At 56.3% G+C, this 19,416-nt stretch overlaps 2 protein-coding genes across 4 annotated transcripts; both read right to left on the bottom strand.

The window, feature by feature from the left end:
- Positions 1-3,517: 3,517 nt before the first annotated feature.
- Positions 3,518-6,102, bottom strand: LOC142364641 (uncharacterized). Its single transcript, XM_075444554.1, has 4 exons — positions 6,001-6,102; positions 5,356-5,624; positions 5,023-5,238; positions 3,518-3,971 (listed from the first exon to the last, which is right to left on the bottom strand). Exons 1-4 carry the CDS (start codon positions 6,100-6,102, stop codon positions 3,518-3,520), a joined length of 1,041 nt encoding a protein of 346 aa, XP_075300669.1.
- Positions 6,103-6,435: 333 nt separating this feature from the next.
- Positions 6,436-19,157, bottom strand: RASSF2 (Ras association domain family member 2). 3 transcript variants are annotated; one of them, XM_075444792.1, is made up of 12 exons: positions 19,017-19,157; positions 17,137-17,342; positions 13,903-13,990; positions 12,609-12,684; positions 12,279-12,430; positions 10,775-10,863; positions 9,040-9,191; positions 8,854-8,955; positions 8,622-8,673; positions 8,400-8,521; positions 7,144-7,241; positions 6,436-6,923 (listed from the first exon to the last, which is right to left on the bottom strand). In XM_075444792.1, the coding sequence occupies exons 3-12, from the start codon at positions 13,959-13,961 to the stop codon at positions 6,854-6,856; spliced, it is 972 nt and encodes a 323-aa protein (XP_075300907.1). In that variant the 5' UTR covers positions 13,962-13,990; positions 17,137-17,342; positions 19,017-19,157; the 3' UTR covers positions 6,436-6,853. The 3 variants fall into 3 exon arrangements, with proteins under 3 accessions (XP_075300907.1, XP_075300906.1, XP_075300908.1); XM_075444791.1 differs by lacking the exon at positions 19,017-19,157 and adding an exon at positions 17,834-17,904; XM_075444793.1 differs by lacking the exon at positions 19,017-19,157 and adding an exon at positions 17,538-17,759.
- Between the last annotated feature and the right edge of the window lie 259 nt (positions 19,158-19,416).

The following is a 19,416-nucleotide window of genomic DNA, read 5'->3' as shown; positions in this document are numbered from 1 at the left end:
ACTGAAGCAGAGGAAGCTCCAGCTGAACCCGAGGAAGAACTTCTTCCCTCTGAGGGTGACGGAGCCCTGGCCCAGGCTGCCCAGGGAGGCTGTGGAGTCTCCTTCTCTGGAGATATTCCAGACCCGCCTGGCCGCGGTGCTGTGCAGCCTGCTCTGGGTGACCCTGCTTGGGCAGGGGGTTGGGCTGGGTGACCCCCAGAGGGCCCTGCCAACCCCAACCATCCTGTGATTCAAACTGCAGGGGGGACCCTGCCAAGCAGGGCTACATCAGGTTTATACAACCCTTCTTATTAATTAAGATTTTTCAAGGTAAAATGAGAGCTATTCCAAACTTCAAAGAGAAATGGGTGGCAACGAAGTTATGGTCCTTTGGTGATGAGCTCGGAGGACCCAGCCCCTAACAGACCTCGCACTGATGAGCTGCAGCCCAGCGGCAGGAGGAAAAAACCTCCAGAAAGAAGGAAACCCCCAAACTAAGAAGGGAAAAAAGAACCCAGCAAAGAAGGGAAAAAAGAACCCACAGAAGACAAAAAACTCCCCCCAGTATAAAAGATAGAAAAGAAACCCCAAATTGGCAGGGGGACAAGAAAAGAAGAAAACAAAAGAAGAAGAAGAAAAAAAGCTGAAACCCAAAGAAGGAAATCCCCCTATTTTCTGGGGTGAGTGCGGGGCGGTTGCCAGGGAGGGGCTGGCAACACCTGCACAGCAAAATCCCCTGGGGAGGGTTTGACCTCAGCAGCCAGCTCTACAAAAATGCTCATTTTTACCCCCAAAAACCCCTTCCCTGCACTTCACCCCAGCGCGGGAAGCTGCTCCAACCCCCCCACGCAGGGTGAAACACCGACACCGACAAAGCTCAAACCATTTTCCCTCCCCAGCACACACAGCACCCCATTTTTTTTAACCAGCATGGGATCCTGCGTGGGCAGTCGGGGTTTATGGTGATTTTTGGAGCCGTCCGCTTGCTGCTCCGGGGTCCGTGGGGGATATCGGAGCTCTCCTGGCTCCAGGAGCACCTGAGCAGGACACGGGGACGTGGTCCAAGCCCTTACGTCCTTTAAGAGCAGTTGGATCCAGCAATCCTGGAGCCCTCTTGGCCCCTGAGAGTGGTCTGTTGAGCTGGATAAATTAATTGCTCTGTATTAATTAGCTAAATACTCCAAACCCTGCAGTGCCCTGCTGCCAAGCAGGGACAGGAAGGTGTCTGATTTACCAAGCTGATAGTAAACACACCCTAAAAGTACAAAAGCAATAATTTGGGTGATTGGGGTTTTCTATGCTCTTCTCCGAATCGCCCGTCCCGCGTCGCTTTGCACCCCTCATCTTCACAAATAAGCGTCCCCCATGCAGGCAGAACAACCAAATATATTTGTCTTGCTTGAAAAAAAATCCCCAAAGAGAATTTTTGGTGCTCGGCTGGACATTTTGCAGAGGGCTGGAGAAGAAGCAGGCTCAGCTGGAGGCTCCAAACGCAAAGCGAGCGCCCAGACCTCATCCGGGGATGATTTTATCGCTGCGTCCGATCCGGCGCGGGAGACGAGCGGAGCCGCCTCGCCGAGCAGACAGCACCATCTCCCGTCTGAGCCCAGCCCGAGCTCCCGGCATCGACCCTGGGGATGGTTTCGCAAGGCTGGGGCTCCCAAAGAACCCTCCAAAACTCGGCTGAGCTCCGCAGCCCACAGCGCTGGAGGCCGGCGATGGCTCCGCTGCCGTTCCAGACCCTGAAAAAGCCTTGATTTTGCCGGCAACCCCTCGCCTAGAAAAACCCCTCGCCGACGGATCTGGGCATCTGGGCTTGCTCAAGAGCAGCCCCGCTCCCCACCCGAACACACAGCCCCAACACTCAGCGATTAACGAGGACGTTCATAATTTTTCAGGCCTTTTCCTGCAGCCCCTTTGCAAGGGCTGGAAGCTAAACTGGGGGAGGGGGGGAGATCGGAGCGTGTCCCCACGTATCGCGTGCTGGTGGGAAGGAAAAAGCCAGGAAAAATCTGGGAATGTGATGTAGGGAGCGCGGGATCGTCCCTGCGGCGGTGCTGAGCTCAGGCTGTAAATGAAGGCGGTGAGCGGGGGATGCTCGTGGTGGGGTCCGGGCATTGGAGTGGGTCTGGGTGCAAAATATAGGCTGGAAAAATGCAAATTTGAGCTGTGGCCGGAGTTTCTGCCGGATTTGTTATTTCTTTTAAAAAAGCACATTAGAAGAATAACCCCTCAGTGCATTATAGGAATCGTTGGATTTTTTCAGCCTGAAAGCTGTCCCCTAAGCCAGGGGAGAGACCGCAGCAAGTAAGAGCATCGGCCTCAGGGGCATCCCGTGCTTGCTTCCTCCGAAACGCTATTAAATCCCTCAAGAGTCAAATTAATTCTGTAAAATTTAAGTAATTATTGTAAAACAGCCCAGAAAATCAACGCGCACCAGCCAGGGCTGCTTCCATCCCTGAACAGAGGTGAGACTGGACTCAAGAGCTCTCGTGGGGAGATGACCAGGACCTTCATAACCCCCAACCCCCCCTAATCCCGAGGGGAGACGACCCGCTTACAGACAACCAGGCTCAAAAATACTTCGGCGAGGGACTTACCTGCTGGAGGACGGCAATTGCAGCTGCCCACAGGTTTTTTTTGGGATCCCCAATATTTTGCTTGATGCCTCTTTATATTCTTTGCTTGTAGCTAAACCAGGTTTTAAGGAAGGTTTAACCACCCAAGACAGGAGCTAGAGAAGAAAATGCAAGTGCCGGAGGGGAAAGGAACCCTCACCGCTCCTTTTAAGCTCTTCCCAGGGAGGATTTGCACCCTCCCTGCCAAACTCGAAGCACCTGTGGGAAGGTCAGTCCCACAGCTGGGTGTGTTTTGGCCTGGGGAAACTGGAGACTGGGACTTCTTTGATCAGATCGAAGCCAGAGAGATGGGACAGGGTGGAGGATTTGTCCCCGAGCGTCATGCTCACCCCCCCGCCACCCTCCCTGCAGCGACCCTCGAGGGTCCGACTCTTCCCCCCACCTCCCCCCGTTGCGATCTGTGCTAAACACGCTGGATTTGGTTAAAAAAAGAGAGGATGTCTCAAGGCCAAACTTTATTGCAAGGCGGAGGGGTCCGTTTTCAAGCCCCGCATCCCCCCCTCCCCCAAGTCCCAGCGCTCTTTTGAGGGGAAAGGAGCGTTTTTTGGTAAAACCGGGCAATAGCAAACCAGAGCCGGGCGCTGGCAGGGCTGATCCAGCGTCTCCCCGGGTGCAAATACGTCCTCGCAGGGCTGGTTCTGCTCGCGTACGTGCTGCTCTTGCGATGCGGGTTCGCAGGATCCGGCCGGCTCCCGGGTGACCCCGACGAGCACGGGGATGGCTTCCCAGGTCCGGCTGCTGGCGCAGGGTCCCGTCGCGCCGGCGGGGGGAAACTGAGGCAGCGGCGGAGCATCTCTTCCACCTCCCCAAGCCACATCTAATCTCCCAGGAAAGTCATTCACTAAGAAATCCCGGCGGGCTCGGCCGGGCGGGGGTCACCTGGGGTCCCCTCCCCATGCTCAGCGCTGCAGCCCGTGGCTGACGAAGCAGATGGTGGGTGCCAGCAGCAAAGAGGGACCGATGCCACCGCGCCGGTCCCCGGTGGCTCGGCTGGGGGGTCCCCGCTTGGCACCCATGTCCGGCCAACTCGGGGCGTGAAAGCCACCCGCCGGCGGGGGCTGCCGGGCTACCGGAACGCCGTGACCTAGGCGGGATGGCCGTGGGCGCCCCAAAAGCCCCATGCCGTACCCCGCGGCAGCACCGGCTGCGATGGCCCCCGCCACCTTAGAGCCACGGCCAGGGGTGCCACTGCCGCGGGAGACGGCCCGAAAGCCCCCGCGTAGCCCCCCGCTGCCTCCTCGCCCACCGGTTCGCCCGCCGGCACCGCGGCGGCCGCCGGCGACGTCGCTGAAGAGGGCGAGCAGCAGCATGGCCACCCAGCACCAGGCATCGCGGGGCCTCATCTTGCCTGACCTGCGAAAGGGGCACAAGGGGGGGGACGGTGAGCGCGGGGATCCTGGCTCCGTGCACCGGGCGCTTTACCTTAGGCTTGGGCCAACCTACATTCAATATAGTTAATAATTTAATGTATTTAATATAGCAAATGTACTATTGAATATATTTATATTTTATATAAATATATTTTACATTGAATATGTTTGAATATATTTCAATAAATATAATTTAATATATTTGCCAGCGTGGCGCAATGCAAATGCTCCCGTCTTCTCGACCAAGGCTGCACCTTCATTTTCCCACCCCACCAGAGCATCACGGTGCAATTCCCCCCCCCAGCTCATTTTCCCACCCCACCGGAGCATCACGGTGCAATACACCCCCCCAGCTCTGTCCCCCACCCTGCAACCCCTCCGGCCGGCGACTGTCCAAACAGCCTCATTGTACCGAAGCTGCTGAGCCATCGCAGGCCCAAAATCATCCTGCAAAATAGCAGGAGCTGTGTTAACAAAAAGCCTTTTGAAAAAGCAGAGCTCCCCTGGCCGGCCGCCCCGGCCGCAGCATCCCTGCGTCAGCATTTCCCAGCCCAGAAGGTGCCAGGCCTGACCCCCCCGCTTCGAAACCCAGTGCTTTGAAATAAAAAAAAATAAAAACAGGGCTTGATTAATTTAATTTGCCTCGTTTCGCTGCTCCGCTCCTCCAACTAACGTGGTTTATTTTAAGAAAAGCCTGGAGAAACGGGCGTCCCCCTTCCAGCTGTTTGCGGCTGCATCGCCGCCACTGGAAACGCCACAAACCTGGGCAGCAAACCCCGTAAAAATTAAGATGTGGGGATTTTTTTCCTTCCTATTTTTTCCCTTCCCATTTTTTCCCCTCTATTTCCCCGGCAGTATCGGAGCTCATGGCTCACAACCCAGGGAAAACCCCGGCGCGGTGCCTCCCCGGGCCGCTCTCCCCATCCCAACCTCCCGCTCGGGCGCGTGCCGAAACCCAACGCTTTTCCCCTTCCCATCTACCCAATTCCTCCTCTTTTTATCCCCCGGCTCCGTGCCGAGGATGCCGCCCTTACCCGTGCACCCGGGGCCACGCCGGCGATGGGTCTTCCCGCCTGCGCCCGCCGGGCTCAACTCGCATCGGACTTTTCCCGGCGGATAAAGCTTGGATAAGCGGAGCCAACGTCACTCGGATCCCCGTCCTGCGCGGGGAGGGATGGATGGGCTGCAGTGGGCTGGGTAACGCGGGGCCGGCGGCGCCGGGGAGAAAGCAAAGCGTGGCTGGGGAGAACCTTGGGGACACAGCACGGAGGAGGGGAATAAAACCTCAATACATCAGGTTTAAAAACTCAATGTGTTTAAAACAAGGCGAAGCAGTGGGGAGGTTTTGTTCTAGAGGCGAGTTTTACCTGCTGGAAGGGAAATGTCCAGAGGATGGAGCGCGCCGACCACGGTGCACGGGGATAAATAGTCTCTCAGGGCTGGACAGACCATACAACAGCCAAATACTCCCCAGAAAATCCTCCATAAATTGAATTGCGAGTCTCCAAAACCGCAGGGCAGGAGCATTTCTCCTTGGGAAACTTCTCTGCTGGGACTCAGGCAGGCTTTGCTCTTCTCCCTGGTCGCTCCCAGCCCGGGCGGAGCCCGTTTCAGGAGCATTTCTATCCGCAAAGTGCTTTATTTGGAACAAACCAGGCTCTCTAACTCAGGAGGTTTCATTCTGTATTAAGTTGCTACACATTTTGTTTTCTTGTTAATCAATGAAGCAACACCACAGTCATCCTTCAAACGCATAAAAAGCTTTCCTGGCTGTACAATACTCTCCCTAACATGTGTTAAAGTGGAAAAGGTACCATTAAAATGAAAAAAAAATTACAAAGATACATTGCAAAAAACTCGAGGGAGGGAGAAAGTCAGAGTTTTAGTTCACATCGAGGTATAAAACTGATATTGCTGGTTTAGCCCGGGAGGAAAGAGGTTTTTCCAGGTGTGATGGTGGTAACGGAGCCAGGTCCAGTCCCGCTTTCACCGGGACGATGTGGCAGCAAAACCAATTCGCAAAATAAATCCTTCTTTATTTCGGCCTCTCCCTCCTCCTGCCTTCCCCCCCGCTCTCCGTACAGCACCCGTCGAGAGACGCTCAGCGCCGCCATCTACTCCTGCCCGTGCTGTTTGGCAAGTGACGGCTACCAGAGAGGTTTGACATCGCGGGTTTTTAAAAAAAAAAGAAAAATAAAAAAAAAATCCCTAAAATTAGTGCAAATTAGAAAAGGGGAAGGAGGGAGTTACGCGACTAGATGCAGGTTAAGGGAATGCACCGACAAAAAGCGATTTATTCTTCCGCTGTAAATCCAGCCGTCAGTCCCCAGGTTTGCTTCCGGCAGCAAAAGTGTTAAAAAACCCCCAATTCTCAGCCGACCCTTTCGATTTACAAACGCTTCCCGTCACCTGCGAATTATTGCAATAGAAATGTGCTTTTTTTAAAAAAAAAAAAAAAAGAGGAATTATTTGTGCTTTCTTGCCACCGAGTGGCGGGTCCTCCGCCGGGAGCCATTTATGGGCACCGCTGAAGCGGGCATCCTCAAACTGAGCCCCAAATCCTCGCCCTCGAACGCTTGCAGCCATCGCTCGGCCCCGTCCTCAGCAGCTTCGCCCCGCTCACGGATTTCCTCTTTTCCTCCTCGATATTTCCAGGGATTTGAGCCTGGAAAACCTCATTTGCAGAGGAGGAACCCCCCGAGGACGCTGCGCAGGTGAAGGCGCTGGAGGATGGGCTGGCTCGGAGCCGGGGCGATCCAGGCGGACTCCGGGAACGACGGGGGTTTGGGGTTCGGTACGCTACGTCCTGCGGGCAAACGGCTCTTCGTGCAATGCCACCCGGAGCCGGGGCGCCGGCAAAGCGTTTCACATCACTGTCGGACCCTCGGAAATCTCCTCCAGCCTTTGCTCGATCATCAGCCGGAGGATGGAGTACCTGGAGAGGCGAAGGACAAGGAAAAGAGGATTTTTTGCAGCATCAACGTGGGATTTTCACCCAAATTGCCAAGAAAACCCCGGCATAATTCAAAACCCAACGGCTCACGCATGCGTTAGGGATGCAAGGTGGTGCAAAGGAATTTTTGGCACCGAAATACACCCCAAATGACATCCTTAAAGCTCAGCATCTCCCTTCAACAGCACCAATCCCGGCGTACTTGCGCATGAGCTTCTTCACTTCACGATCCTCCTCTTCCTCCAGCTTCTGGATGAAGCTCCTGAGGACGGGCATCTCGAATTTGATGTACTGAGCAACCTGGGCGGGAGAGAAACGCCCAAGCCGGGCGACGAAGAAGGTGATGCCCCAACCCCACGAGGCTGAAGGCAACCTTGCAGCATCCCCTCCCCAGATTTAACCGGGGAAATCCAGGACCCCCTTGACTTCTGCAACAAACCCTAAAAGAAATCACATTTCCTCTGCACGGCAACATCAGCTTGTACAAATGAGCGATAGGTAATTAGTGGGAAAAAACCTCCCCCTAAGGTTTATTTTATTTTACTCACTGCCTGCAAGACTCGGCTCTTTCATACAGAGAGCCCCGCGCGTCCCCAGCACATCACTGGGTGCTCTTTGAGCCCAAATAAACCCTAAAAACACCTCGTTTGCCCCCCGATTTCAGAGCAGAGTGGCGCCAGCGTGGGAGGGAGCCGGCAGATGGCACGAACGAGCCGTCCCCACCGTGTCCCCAGCTGGAAAAAATAATCCGTTACGCCAAAGGACGCGCGGTGACTGCTCTTCTCGTAGGGCTGCGAGGATGAGGAGGGGACTGGAGCATCTCTCCTACGAGGAGAGGCTGAGGGAGCTGGGCTTGTTCAGCCTGGAGAAGAGAAGCCTGAGAGGGGACCTTCGAAATGCCTCTAAATATCTGCAGGGTGGGGGTCAGGAGGACGGGGCCAGACTCTTTCCAGTGGTGCCCAGCGACAGGACAAGGGGCAACGGGCACAAACTGGAGCAGAGGAAGCTCCAGCTGAACCCGAGGAAGAACTTCTTCCCTCTGAGGGTGACGGAGCCCTGGCCCAGGCTGCCCAGGGAGGCTGTGGAGTCTCCTTCTCTGGAGATATTCCAGACCCGCCTGGCCGCGGTGCTGTGCAGCCTGCTCTGGGTGACCCTGCTTGGGCAGGGGCTTGGGCTGGGTGACCACAGAGGGCCCTGCCAACCCCCAGCATCCTGAGATTCTGTGATCAGATCTGGGATGGCAAAACAGGCCCGAGAGTGTTTTTAGGATTTAAAGCTGCCCTTGAAGCACAGAACAAGGTTTTTCCCATGAGATGGGGAGCTTTCACGGGGAGATGTGGGAGCAAAGCAAAGCAATTCCTTTCACCCCCAGCACGGAGACGTCCCCTCGGTTTTCCATCTCTGGCTGCATCCCGAACCCATCTAAAAGCGACGAGCATCCCGCCCGGGCAAACTCACGTCGTAGGTGACTTCTTCCACCTGGTCCTTCTCCATGAGGAAGACCTTGGAGACCTGCTCGCAGGGGCCTTGCAGGATGCGGGCGATCAGGGGGTAATCGCTGGCTCGCAGCTTCTGCTTCTCTGCAACGCCGAAAGCACCGGCGTTGGCGGCCGATGGGGCTTCGCTGCAGCCGACGCACCGGCTGTGCCGCGGCAGGGGGGGGTTATTTTGGACACTCACCTCCGCTGGTGTGGACGATGTACAGCGCAAACTCCTCCGCCGAGTTTTCAATCTGAACAGAGACACAAATCACTATTAAAGCTCCATTTTTCTATCCTAGGCTTGGCCAGCAATTAAAAAAATTAAAAAAAGATCCTATTATTTCGCTCTGCTGTTGCCTTTTATATCCGTGGGATATAAATTCCCCGCGCAGAGCAACCCAGGAGCGCGAGGGGAGCGATATCCAACGTACCTTGAATTTATTGAGCAGCAGTTTGAGGACCTGGGGCGTTGTCATCGTGCTGTTTATCCGGACGTTGGTGACGGAGCCGTACGCCGGCGTGAACACGGACGTCTACGGGGCGCAAAGTCCATTTAAACCCCCCCCGGCTTTCCCCACTGATCCGTCGGGAGGGGTTTGGGGCAGCCTGGGGCTCACCTTATGGTTGTAGAAGTGCCCGTTGATGGAGAAGCGGTGCCGGCGGATGCGCCGCTGCTCACTGGGGGTACGGGCGTTGCCCCGGCGCCGTACGCCCACATCGCTCCGCGTCCGCATCAGCTGCGGCGTCTCCTCCGGCTGCGATTTGGCGGCTGGAAAAGACCCGGTGGGAGGATGGGGGGCAAGCGAGAACCCCCCCGGGGTCCTACCCCAGCATCTCCCTGCTGCAGAATAGCTCCTGGGCATCCCCCCATGGGTGCAGAAGACCCCACCCCAGACACACAGCCCTACAAACTCCCCAGGACAGATTCATCCCACCAGTTTAAACCACGGCAGCTACTGGTTTATGCTCTCCCAGCTCCTGAAGCAGGCTATTAGTTCAGAATTCACTGCATAAATCCAGGCTGCTACCTGGGTAAAGCCTCTTCTCCCAGGGACTTGAGCATCTTTACTGGCTTTTTCATAATTTAACTATTTTTTTCTTTAATGAGAACAGGCAAACGAGGCCAGCGCTTCAGATCTCTGTGTGAAAACTGGCCTGGCTCCAGATTATTATAAACTAGCTCTTCATCCATTTTTAATGAACTTCTCAGGCTCGAGCTTGGATGTTTTAATTCAAAGCGTGTCTGCAGCAAGAAAAAAAAAAAAAAATCTCTGGTCCGCGCCGCTCCAGATGCACGCCACGGGCCACGGTGACTAAGCACTCACGAGGAGCCGTGCACGCACGTTACACGCCGAGTTTTATAGGCTTTTGGAGAGAAAAATGTAATAAAAGACTTCTTTCTTATGCTCCGGCGCAGGATTAGCATCATACGGCTGGCTGAAGCAGCTGCTGGGTTATTTCTACGCTGTGATGTGTTGTGGGTATCACCTTAATTAACGGGGAAAATAAAGTGTCATGTGTGGGGACATCAAAAAGAGAAAGGGGAGAAGCTGGAGGATCAAGGATGGGGCAAAGGGTTTTATGGATCAACGAGTTCTGCCAGTGCTCAGCTCGTCCCTGAGCTGGGAAGCGGATGAGCATCCCAAAGCCAAAAGGATTAGCTGGTTCTTCTCTGCCTCCAGGGTGTATTTCCACGAAAGCATCAAAAAAAACCACCCACAGAAAAAAGCCAGGAACATCTGCAAAATGCTCTGATCGAATGAGAAAAACGCATAAAGCAGGTTCTTCCAGTGGGAATTGCTGGTGGGACAGCTCGCGGCCCGTTCATCGCTGCTCAAAACAAGGGGTTAACGGAGCGCCGGGGCGGCCGAGCTCTTCCCCCCCTCCAGAGAGGAAAAACTAGAGAGGGGAAAAAAAAACCCCCACACTTCTGCAGAAATGTTGACTTCCCCATGGTAACGGCACTTCCCCACGGCGCCTATTCTTCTTCCCAAAAGCGGAGCCGCCGGGAAGGGGAAGCGCCGACATCCTTTTCCCTACGATCCCACGAGGCTCGTTGCTCCGTCCTCCCGTTTCTTCCCAAGCCCCTCTTCACCACATCCCACTGCGGCCCCTTCCCTCAGCAAAAACCCTTTAGGAAGTGTTGTGGCCCATCAGGGCTATGATTTTCTTGCTGCAATTCAATAAATTAAATATAGGCGCTCTGGAAATGGCTTGAAGTAACCTGGAGCAAGATACTGATTTCTAGAGGAAAAAAAAATGCCTGTTTTATACTTTCTCAGATAAACTGGAGCCCAAGGCAGCTGCTCCCAACCACTTGGCCAAATCCAACCGGATCCGAGCCCGGCTCACCTGCGCCGCTCCCGGGAGACTCCGCGTTTGGCGTGGCCTCCGCGTCTGTAACCTGGATGTCCGGCAAGGTGTTGGGCTTCAGCACAGACCTGGCAACCAAAAACCAAAGTGATGGGTGCCCTGTCAGCGCGCGGCTGCAGAGGGAATGATCACCAGGAGGGTTTCCCCCTCCGAACCCCCACGCTGCTATTTCCAGGATGGGAAGCAGCTCGTTCTCCCTGGGGATTTGGCAGATAGCTGTCCCCACGGGGTTGCAGCATGGGCTATTGGTGATATAAATCCTAAATCGCATCCTGTCCCGCTCCCAAAAAACCCTTTGGACGGTTTTATCCCAGCTGCCCTCTTCCCAGGAAGGGATGCTGAAGCCTGAAAGAGCCTTTTGGCAAGCTCTAGCACACAACCTGCACAAACGAAGCTGAATTTGCCCTTTTTTTACCCCTTTGCAGACATCTAAAATACCATGCAAAAATCAGGCAGACCCTGCTACAGCCAGGACAACCCAGGGACTTGCTAGTCCTGGGCACTCGAGGACCGAGCTGCAGCCCGGGGTCCCGCGGTGTTTGCAGAGGGCGGCTGGGAACTGGCTGTCCTGGGGGAATTACTGGGGTCTGGAACAACAACCAGCATTAAACTGGGATTAACGTCAAAGCCCAGGCTGGTTTCGGAAGGAGCTTCTTGCAGGCAAAAGGGTTCTTTGGAAAATCACAGAATCCCAGGATGGTCGGGGTTGGCAGGGCCCTCTGTGGGTCACCCAGCCCAACCCCCTGCCCAAGCAGGGTCACCCAGAGCAGGCTGCACAGCACCGCGTCCAGGCGGGGCTTGAAGATCTCCAGAGAAGGAGACTCCACAGCCTCCCTGGGCAGCCTGGGCCAGGGCTCCGGCACCCTCAGAGGGAAGAAGTTCTTCCTCGGGTTCAGCTGGAGCTTCCTCTGCTTCAGTTTGTGCCCGTTGCCCCTTGTCCTGTCGCTGGGCACCACTGGAAAGAGTCTGGCCCCGTCCTCCTGACCCCCACCCTGCAGATATTTAGAGGCATTTCTGAGGTCCCCTCTCAGCCTTCTCTTCTCCAGGCTGAACAAGCCCAGCTCCCTCAGCCTCTCCTCGTAGGAGAGATGCTCCAGTCCCCTCCTCATCCTCGTAGCCCTGCGCTGGACTCTCTCCAGTAGCTCCTCATCTTTCTTGACCTGGGGAGCCCAGCACTGAACCCAGCACTGCAGATGGGGCCTCCCCAGGGCAGAACAGAGGGGGAGGAGAACCTCCCTCTACCTGCTGGCCATGCTCCTCGTGATGCACCCCAGGATCCCATCGGCCTTCTTGGCAACCAGGGGGAGTTTTGCAGAAGAGAGGGGTCTTTGCAAAGTGAAACCAAGCTACGTTATTTCGGACTTGATTCCTTCAGGGTGCTGCATGTTGGAAAAAAAAAACCCAAAACATCCAGACAAAGCAGCTGGGGTCGCAACCGAACAAACGCCACCTTGGGAAGGCGCCTGCTTTTCCCTCTGCTCACCCGTGGGCTCCCAGGTTGCAGCCTGAGTGCCAGGAGGAAGAGGAGGGCGGAGGACGGATGCGCTGGTTGTCGTCCTGCATCTGCAGGCGGATGGGTCGCCGCAAGCCCCAGGAGATGTTCAGCAGCCCCTCCACGATCAGCTCGCCTTCCTCCTGCGCCAGAGACGGGCAGCTCAGTATCCGAAATACAAACACCTGCAATATTACTAAGAGGCTTTTTAAAATTTTTTTTTTCGGACCTCACAAATCTGAATCAAACCCAATTTCCTCGGGTTTTTTTTTTCCTCTCTTGCCAAAGATAAGCTGGGTGCCTGCCCCGGGGCTTGCTTACCTCCCGGTGCCGCAGCTGCAGATTTTGCCCTTCATAGTAGATGTTGTACGTCTTCAAGTGTAAGAGCAGCTCATTTCTGGAAAAAAAAAAAAAAGGGAAAGATGCTGAGAAGAGATGCGGAGGAGGGAGAGGGGACGTTGGAGGCACCGCTCGGTACCTGGCGTGGTACCCCCTGAGCCAGCTGGGGGGAAACTCTGGGGCACTGGGAGAAAGCAGGAATTGCTTCCCAGGGCCAGGCTGGGCGATGAACCTGCTGCGCTGCTGGAGGGACCCAAACCAGCTTCGTCTGGGGAAAATTTGGGCCTTTTGCTGCCTCCAGACCTCCCTTGTCGAGGATGTCTGCTCCGGGTTCAAGCAGGGGTTGCCCTTTGCAATCAATAGTAGGGGGGACAAAATCCCCTGCAACCGTGCCCTCCATAAGCCATGCAAAAAGACGTAAGAAAACCCAGCAGACCGTGGGGGAGCGGGTCACAAGGCTGAAAAACAAGGAAATTTTTGGAGCGCCCAAGCCCTTGGGTCATGCTGGAGTCACAAGTTATCACAGGCGAGATTTATCGCGTCAGCTCCTCGCTCCGGACCCTGACCTCGAGCTCACGTTAAAAGTCTGAGCCCTGCTCCAGTTGCAAATGAAAAATAAAAATAAAAATAAAAATAAAAATAAAAATAAAAATAAAAATAAAAATAAAAATAAAAATAAAAATAAGCCAGCCCAGGCTGTCTAAGCCCAGCTCGGAATCACGGGGCAGCGATGCCTCCGGCATTAATTCATAAAGTCGTCATTAACTCAGCTGGGCCGGCTGATGGAGTTGAAGGATGCTCGGCACCATCAGACTAGTATAAAGAAGCACAGATCACGGAGATCTGGGGTTATGAGAAAGAAAAAAGGGGGGAAAACCCCCCACATATATGCTTTATCTCCTCCAAAATCTTCCTAGAAACTTAGGAATCATTTTACTTCTTTACCAAAGCATAAAAGACCAAGCGCTGATGAGGGCCGTTGTCAGCACAGCCCGCCTTCCCTGATCATTTATAAAGCATTTGGCCACGCTCCTAAGAAAAAAATTTCAAAATCCCATCAGCGACCCTTTTTTTTTTTAGCGGAAATCGCCATTTCTTACCCCAGAACGGCTTTTTCTTTCCAAATCCAACCAAACCAAGTCAAAACCCAGGGTCGCTCCCTCCTCCCAGCCACAAGGCGAAAACTCCCAAGAATATTAAATAAATAAACAAAAATAACCCCCCAGCTACCAGCACCGACCGCCCTGCTGCACTGCAGCCCTGCCGAGCGCCTTACTTGGAGATGTATTTGCCTTTTCCGCAGGGGACCAGGTACTCGCAGCCGCCGTAATCCATCCTCCCACTCTTCTTTCATCGGAGCTGAACTGCAAAGAGGGAGGAGAGAAGAGCATCACCGTGAACCGCCCCGTCATCGCGTCCCTGCTGCCCACCCCTGGAGAACGGGATAAAAATTCAACTTGCTTGGGGTTTGGCAGAGCTCTTGGGAAAAGGCTCATGCGGATGCGGCCGCAGGTGAGGTTTGATGTGGCTTCTCTGGGAAAACTGATGGGGAGGGAGGGGAAATCAGATAAGGGGAGAAGCGTCGTAAACTCACTGAAAATTTAATACCGGCAGAGATACGCTTACGCCAACATTTGCATTGCGAGTACCCACGGAGCGCCCCAGCGATGCCAGACCGGGAGCTGGCAGGGTTATAAAGCGGGATCCGCTCCTTTTCTCCATTTATTTCATGAGGGCTTTGCTACAAAGCTTCAGACACGCAGGTCCGGATCCGGCTTGATGCTTCCTCGTGCCGTCCCGAAACCCGCCTGCGGACACGAGGGCTGACTCGCAAGCAGCGAGAGGTGCTGGGCTGGTTCCTTCACCTTTTATTTAATAATGGTGATTAAATTTTTGCGTGTTCCCTCCAGCACCAAAACATCTCCATCGCTCTCGTGCAAGCGCTTGGGAACTCCTCCCAAAAATCCAACCCTTGGACTGGCCCTGGCTTAAAGCGTGAGTGTGATTTTTGGACGCAGTGAAGCGGAATTAAACTGAGACTCGGGGTGAAGCCCTCGGGGTCGCTGGTGGGCTCGGAGCACTTTGGAAATCATTGAAGTGCAATGTCGGGGCGGTTTTGAGCGACGAGAGGGGGCTCCTCGGGTCACGCTTTTCTTTGGGAGTTTGTGCACACCCTGCTACAGACAGGCTGTCATTTTTCCAGGGTCTCTCCCCTCCATTCCCTTGTCCAGAAAGAGAAATTGAGGAGAGAAAAGAGCATCTGATCCACAAACCACTGTTTTCTTCTGCCTCTGTCATCGCCATGTGCTTCCTCCCAATCCCCTGGGAAACAAACCCATTTTCCTGCCAAAAAAACCCCAAACTCCACAAGAACGTCCAGGTGGATAAATGACTCAACCAAGGCCGTGCTGTGAAACCTGTGTCGGAGGATGGTCCTGCCCCTAAAACCTCAGCACAGCAGCAATCCCCGCTTCTTACCCCGCACATCGGGATATGTTCTAGCAAATAAATTATACGCAACAGCAAAAATACCCTGTGTCACGCTTCGAACCAGAGAAGAGGTTGCAAAAGCGAAGCCTGTCTTTAAGCAGGCAGAAATCGGCAGGGGAAGGGCAGGAAGCTGGCCCGGCCCCGGAGCTCCGGTTCTGCCCGGAGAAAGCAGAAGAGAAACCCGCCACCGAAAAATCGCACGTCGCAACGGAAAGAGCTGACAAAGCTTCGGGTTTCCTGACGAGCCAAGGAGCCGTGCGAGCATCCCGGCAAAGCCCGACATCAACCCTCCTCCCGCAGCCAGCAGCCGCCTCTCCCGCATCCCTCCATCCTCCCACAGGGAATAAACCCAATAATCATCCTATTTTTCCCTCAAAAACGATACTGGGAGGCGATTTTGCAGCTGGCTTTGTGGCTTCGGGATAAATGTCGGTGTGGCGGCTGCACGGCACCTGCCGCGGTGGGCACCCGCCTTTGGGGGTTACCAGCTGTGAGACGGAGGAACGGCAGAAATCAGCATCTGGCTCGTGGGTGTCCCCTGAAAGCGGACGAAAAAGCTCCGGGGAAGTCATCAGCAAGGCCCTGCCGCGTGGAAGGAGGACGAAATGACACGGCTGCTCGGCCCATGCAAAACCCTTGCCAAAAATACCAGGGTGGCTGAACCCCCCCCGGCCCCCTGCCGCAGCCCAGGGTGGAGCCGTTGGTATCGCAGAGTTTGGCTCCGCGGCGTCGCAAAGGGGTGAAGGCAAAGCCCCCCTCGAAGGGGACGGTGGGGTGAAATCCAGCCGGAAAAAAAAATAAGACTCGGTTTGGGCTGGCTGGGGAGCCCTGAAACGCAGGTTGATCCCCCCGCGCCGAGGAGCCCGGTTTCCTGTTTACCGCCCCGGCGCTGCCACCTTCGCCTCCGTCATCACATCCCCTTCCGAGCAAATGAGGAAAGGGGCAAATTCTTCCTTTTTTGGGTCTCAAGAGCGGCGGGCTGTGGGTGGCAGGGAGCGGCGGCCGCCCGGAGATCCCCAAGCAGAGACTCGCTGCTGCCGCGCCCTTGATTTTCCGTGGCAAAAGGCTGGAAATCGGTGAAATAAAAGGGTTGGCAACGTGCAAATTGCCCAAGCGGTTGCTCAACCTCAGCAGCTCGGGGCCGTCTTAATTTCCCGGCACCCCCCCGTGCCTCAGTTTCCCCACTCCAAGCCGACATATTTCCTTCGCGCCCGGCAGGCTCTGAGGTCTCGCTGCCGTCTCGCAAAGCTCTTTTAAAACCACTCATCAGATCAAATCAATTCCCCCTGCGGACGTGGCAGGAGGATTTCAGCCCTCTCTGCCTCCCAACACGAGCCGCTGGCTGCTCCCGCAGTCGCTTTCAGGCCTGGCAGACCCCAGACTGATTTCCCTCCCTAAAAATCACCTTCCTGAGATCCTTCCCCACATCCCTACAGCCGCATCTGCCCCAGGGAGCAGAGGGAGCCTGGCCACGCTTGCAGCCCTCGTATGGAGCCAGGACGAGCGCTCGCTTTTGCCAAGCTCCCGTGGAGACGCACAGCTCAAACGCAACCACAAAAACAGAAAAAAAAAATAGCTAACCCCCCCCCCAGACTGTCTTTTCAGCAGGAGAGGGGTGGTATTCCCTGCTCCTGCAAAGAAAGGAGCGGTTTTTGGAGGGGTTTTGCTTTCTCAGTCCCCTCCCGTGGCACACGGACGCTTCGGCAGCGTCCCAGCTGCTGCTTCGGCATCTCCTGGCTGGGGCGGGAGACGCGGTTTGGACGCAGCTGAGGCTTCTCCCGGGCGTGCGAGGGATTGTGGGAATATCCCGCTCCCCCGGGGAGGCCTCGATGCTCCCTCCTGCACAACCCCTGCCGCTTCCCTGCAGCCCGGGGCGGCTGTTCACCAGCCCGACGGCGCATCGCTCCCCGCGCCATCGGTAGCGAAGCATCATCCGGAAGCACCAATTCCTCCCTCGTGGGCACGCGGAGCCTCTCAGCGCTGCTTCGCTCGGCAGCGGGATCCAACCGAGCGCTCTCACCCCGTCCTGGCGGATCCTTGGCTCGACCGACGGCGCTCGGCGAACGGCTCCCACGAGCCGGCGCGGCGATGGCTCCGGCCCAGGCGCTATTTTGGAGCTGGGATTTCTTCCGAGCGTCCGTCCGGCGTCCCTACGCGCGAAGGTGCGGCAGCTCCATTGTTTTCCAGCGCTGCTATTGTTCGCCAGCCCCACTGCTCAGCCCCGTCCTGCCAAGGGGAACGGAGGGGAGCGGTGAGCGGCGGCGGAGCTGCCCGCAAGCGATGCCGTCGGGGTGCCGGCTCGCTTGGGGACAAGCGAGTTGGACCCACTGGCCGCACTCCGCAGGTCAGACCCTCCGAGCGGAGCTGGTGGCTGTTGGCGGCTTGCGGTGGGCTACGGGAAAAGAGCTGGTGGGTCCCCACCCTGGGCGCGATGGGGGTCGCAGCGAAGGTGCGGTGACCAGGCTGGGGACCCGCGGGGTGCTTGCGGCTCCCTTCCAGCCTGCGAGAGCACCCAGCCTGAGAAGGGAGGGTGATGCTGGGGGTGCCTGCTGAGCGCAGAGGTGGGACCCCCGGGGCCGGATCCCCGCCCCGAGGGTGGGCGCAGCCCTCGCCTTCAGCTCCGGGGCTGCTCCCCCGCCGCGCCGGGGATGGGGATGAGGATGAGGAGGATGGGGATGGAAGTGGCGATGGGGATGCCCCGGCCCTCCCGCACTCACCCGGCCCCGCTCCGCTCCGCGCCGCAGCCGGCGCCCCCCGTAGGGCCGCCCCTCGGGGGGCGGGGCCTGACGGAGAGGGGCGGGGCTGGGCGGGGAGGGGCGGGGCTGCGGGGACCCGCCGGGGTAGCGGGGTTGAACGCGCGGGGGTGCGGGTCCCCGGCAGCCGGGGCCACCCCTTATGGGGTGCTGGGACTGGGGATCCCCCCTGCCTCGGGCACCCAGCTTGTGTGTGTGCGTCTCCCCCCCCCGTCCCCGCCCCCGGGAGTGGGATCCCCAAGGATGCTCCATCTCGACTCCCTGGTTCGGGCTCTGGGTTCACAAAGGACAGCCTGGTTCTGGCACCCGGGATCCCAAAGGATGCCCCTTCCCCAGTGCCAGGACACGGATCCCAAAGGATGTCCCATTCCAGGACCAGAATCCCAAAGGATTACCCCATCTCTGGTCCCAGGACCAGGATCCTAAAGGATGCCCCATCCCCAGTGCCAGGATCAGGATCCCAAAGCATGCCTCATCCTCAGTGCCAGGACCAGGATCCCATAAGATGCCCCATCCCAGGACCAGGATCCCAAAGGATGCCCCATCCCCAGTGCCAGGATCCCAAAGGATGCCCCATCCCAGGACAAGGACGCTTAAGGATGCCCCATTGCCAGTGCCAGGATCCCAAAGGATGCCCCATTCCCCACTCCCAGGAGCAGGATCCTAAAGGATGTCCCATTCCAGGACCAGGATCCCAAAGGATGCCCCCATCCCCGGTGCCAGGACCAGGATCCCAAAGGATGCCCCACCCCCAGTGCTAGGACCAGGATCCTTAAGGATGCTCCATCCCAGGACCAGTATCCCAAAGGATGGCCCATCCCATACATCCGTGTTGGAAATGCTCTTACGATCGGCTCCAGCTCTGTGCAGGACTCCCAGCGGGAGCCTTGCGGGCTGCATCACACAGGCTGAAGTGGTGATTTCTGCCTTAAAAGGCCCCAAAGCCTGTGATATTCGGTGCCGGAGCCGTGCAGGCATCGCACGCCGCCGTTCTGCCTTCAGGAAGCTTCAGGCAGCAACCGGTTCCCAACCACGGCCGCGGGATCCCGTCTGGATCCAAAACCACCCCCGAGAAGGGGACTGAAGAAGAAATAAAATTTAAAAAATCTGCCTGGAAGCAGATGTTGCAGCTTGGGGTCACGGTTACCTCCGAAACGGTGCTCTGCCTCCAGCCTCTGCTCCCGGGCTCCAGGTCCCATCCTGCCCGTGCACCCCGCGCCGCTCCGGGGAGGGTCTGGGGCAGCGCGGGGATATTAAGTATTCCAGAAAAGCAGCAGCGTGCGGCCCCGACCCTCCGCCTTTGTCTGCTCCTGACCTTTCCCAGTGCTTTGTGGCTTCTCCAGGCTCTTTTCTTTTTTTTTTTTTAAGGAATTTGCCTAGAAACAGCCCACACGAAGGGAAAAAAACAAAAAAAACCAAAAAGAGAGAAATAATCTAAGCAGCTGGTTTAGCAAAACAAGCAAGTCTTTAAAACCAGGGATTGCAATCTGCCCTTTATGTTTTTTCCCTATTTTTTTTTTGACTTGTATGTAAAATATGAGAAGTTC

This window comes from Opisthocomus hoazin, chromosome 28 (genome assembly GCF_030867145.1).
Source record: "Opisthocomus hoazin isolate bOpiHoa1 chromosome 28, bOpiHoa1.hap1, whole genome shotgun sequence".
In the NCBI taxonomy this organism is placed as follows: Eukaryota; Metazoa; Chordata; class Aves; order Opisthocomiformes; family Opisthocomidae; genus Opisthocomus; species Opisthocomus hoazin.
This window is presented reverse-complemented; position numbering and strand designations above follow the sequence as displayed.

Coding starts and splice junctions, on each gene's coding strand:
- RASSF2 (XM_075444792.1), bottom strand. CDS start 13,961: ATGGATTACGGCGGCTGCGAGTACCTGGTCCCCTGCGGAAAAGGCAAA. Junction 12,685..13,902: donor AAAGGCAAATACATCTCCAA/GTAAGGCGCTCG, acceptor TTTTTTTTCCAG/AAATGAGCTGCTCTTACACT. Junction 8,956..9,039: donor GGCACTTCTACAACCATAAG/GTGAGCCCCAGG, acceptor TGCGCCCCGTAG/ACGTCCGTGTTCACGCCGGC.
- LOC142364641 (XM_075444554.1), bottom strand. CDS start 6,102: ATGGCGGCGCTGAGCGTCTCTCGACGGGTGCTGTACGGAGAGCGGGGG. Junction 5,625..6,000: donor AGGATTTATTTTGCGAATTG/GTTTTGCTGCCA, acceptor TTCCAAATAAAG/CACTTTGCGGATAGAAATGC. Junction 5,239..5,355: donor GGACATTTCCCTTCCAGCAG/GTAAAACTCGCC, acceptor TGTGTCCCCAAG/GTTCTCCCCAGCCACGCTTT.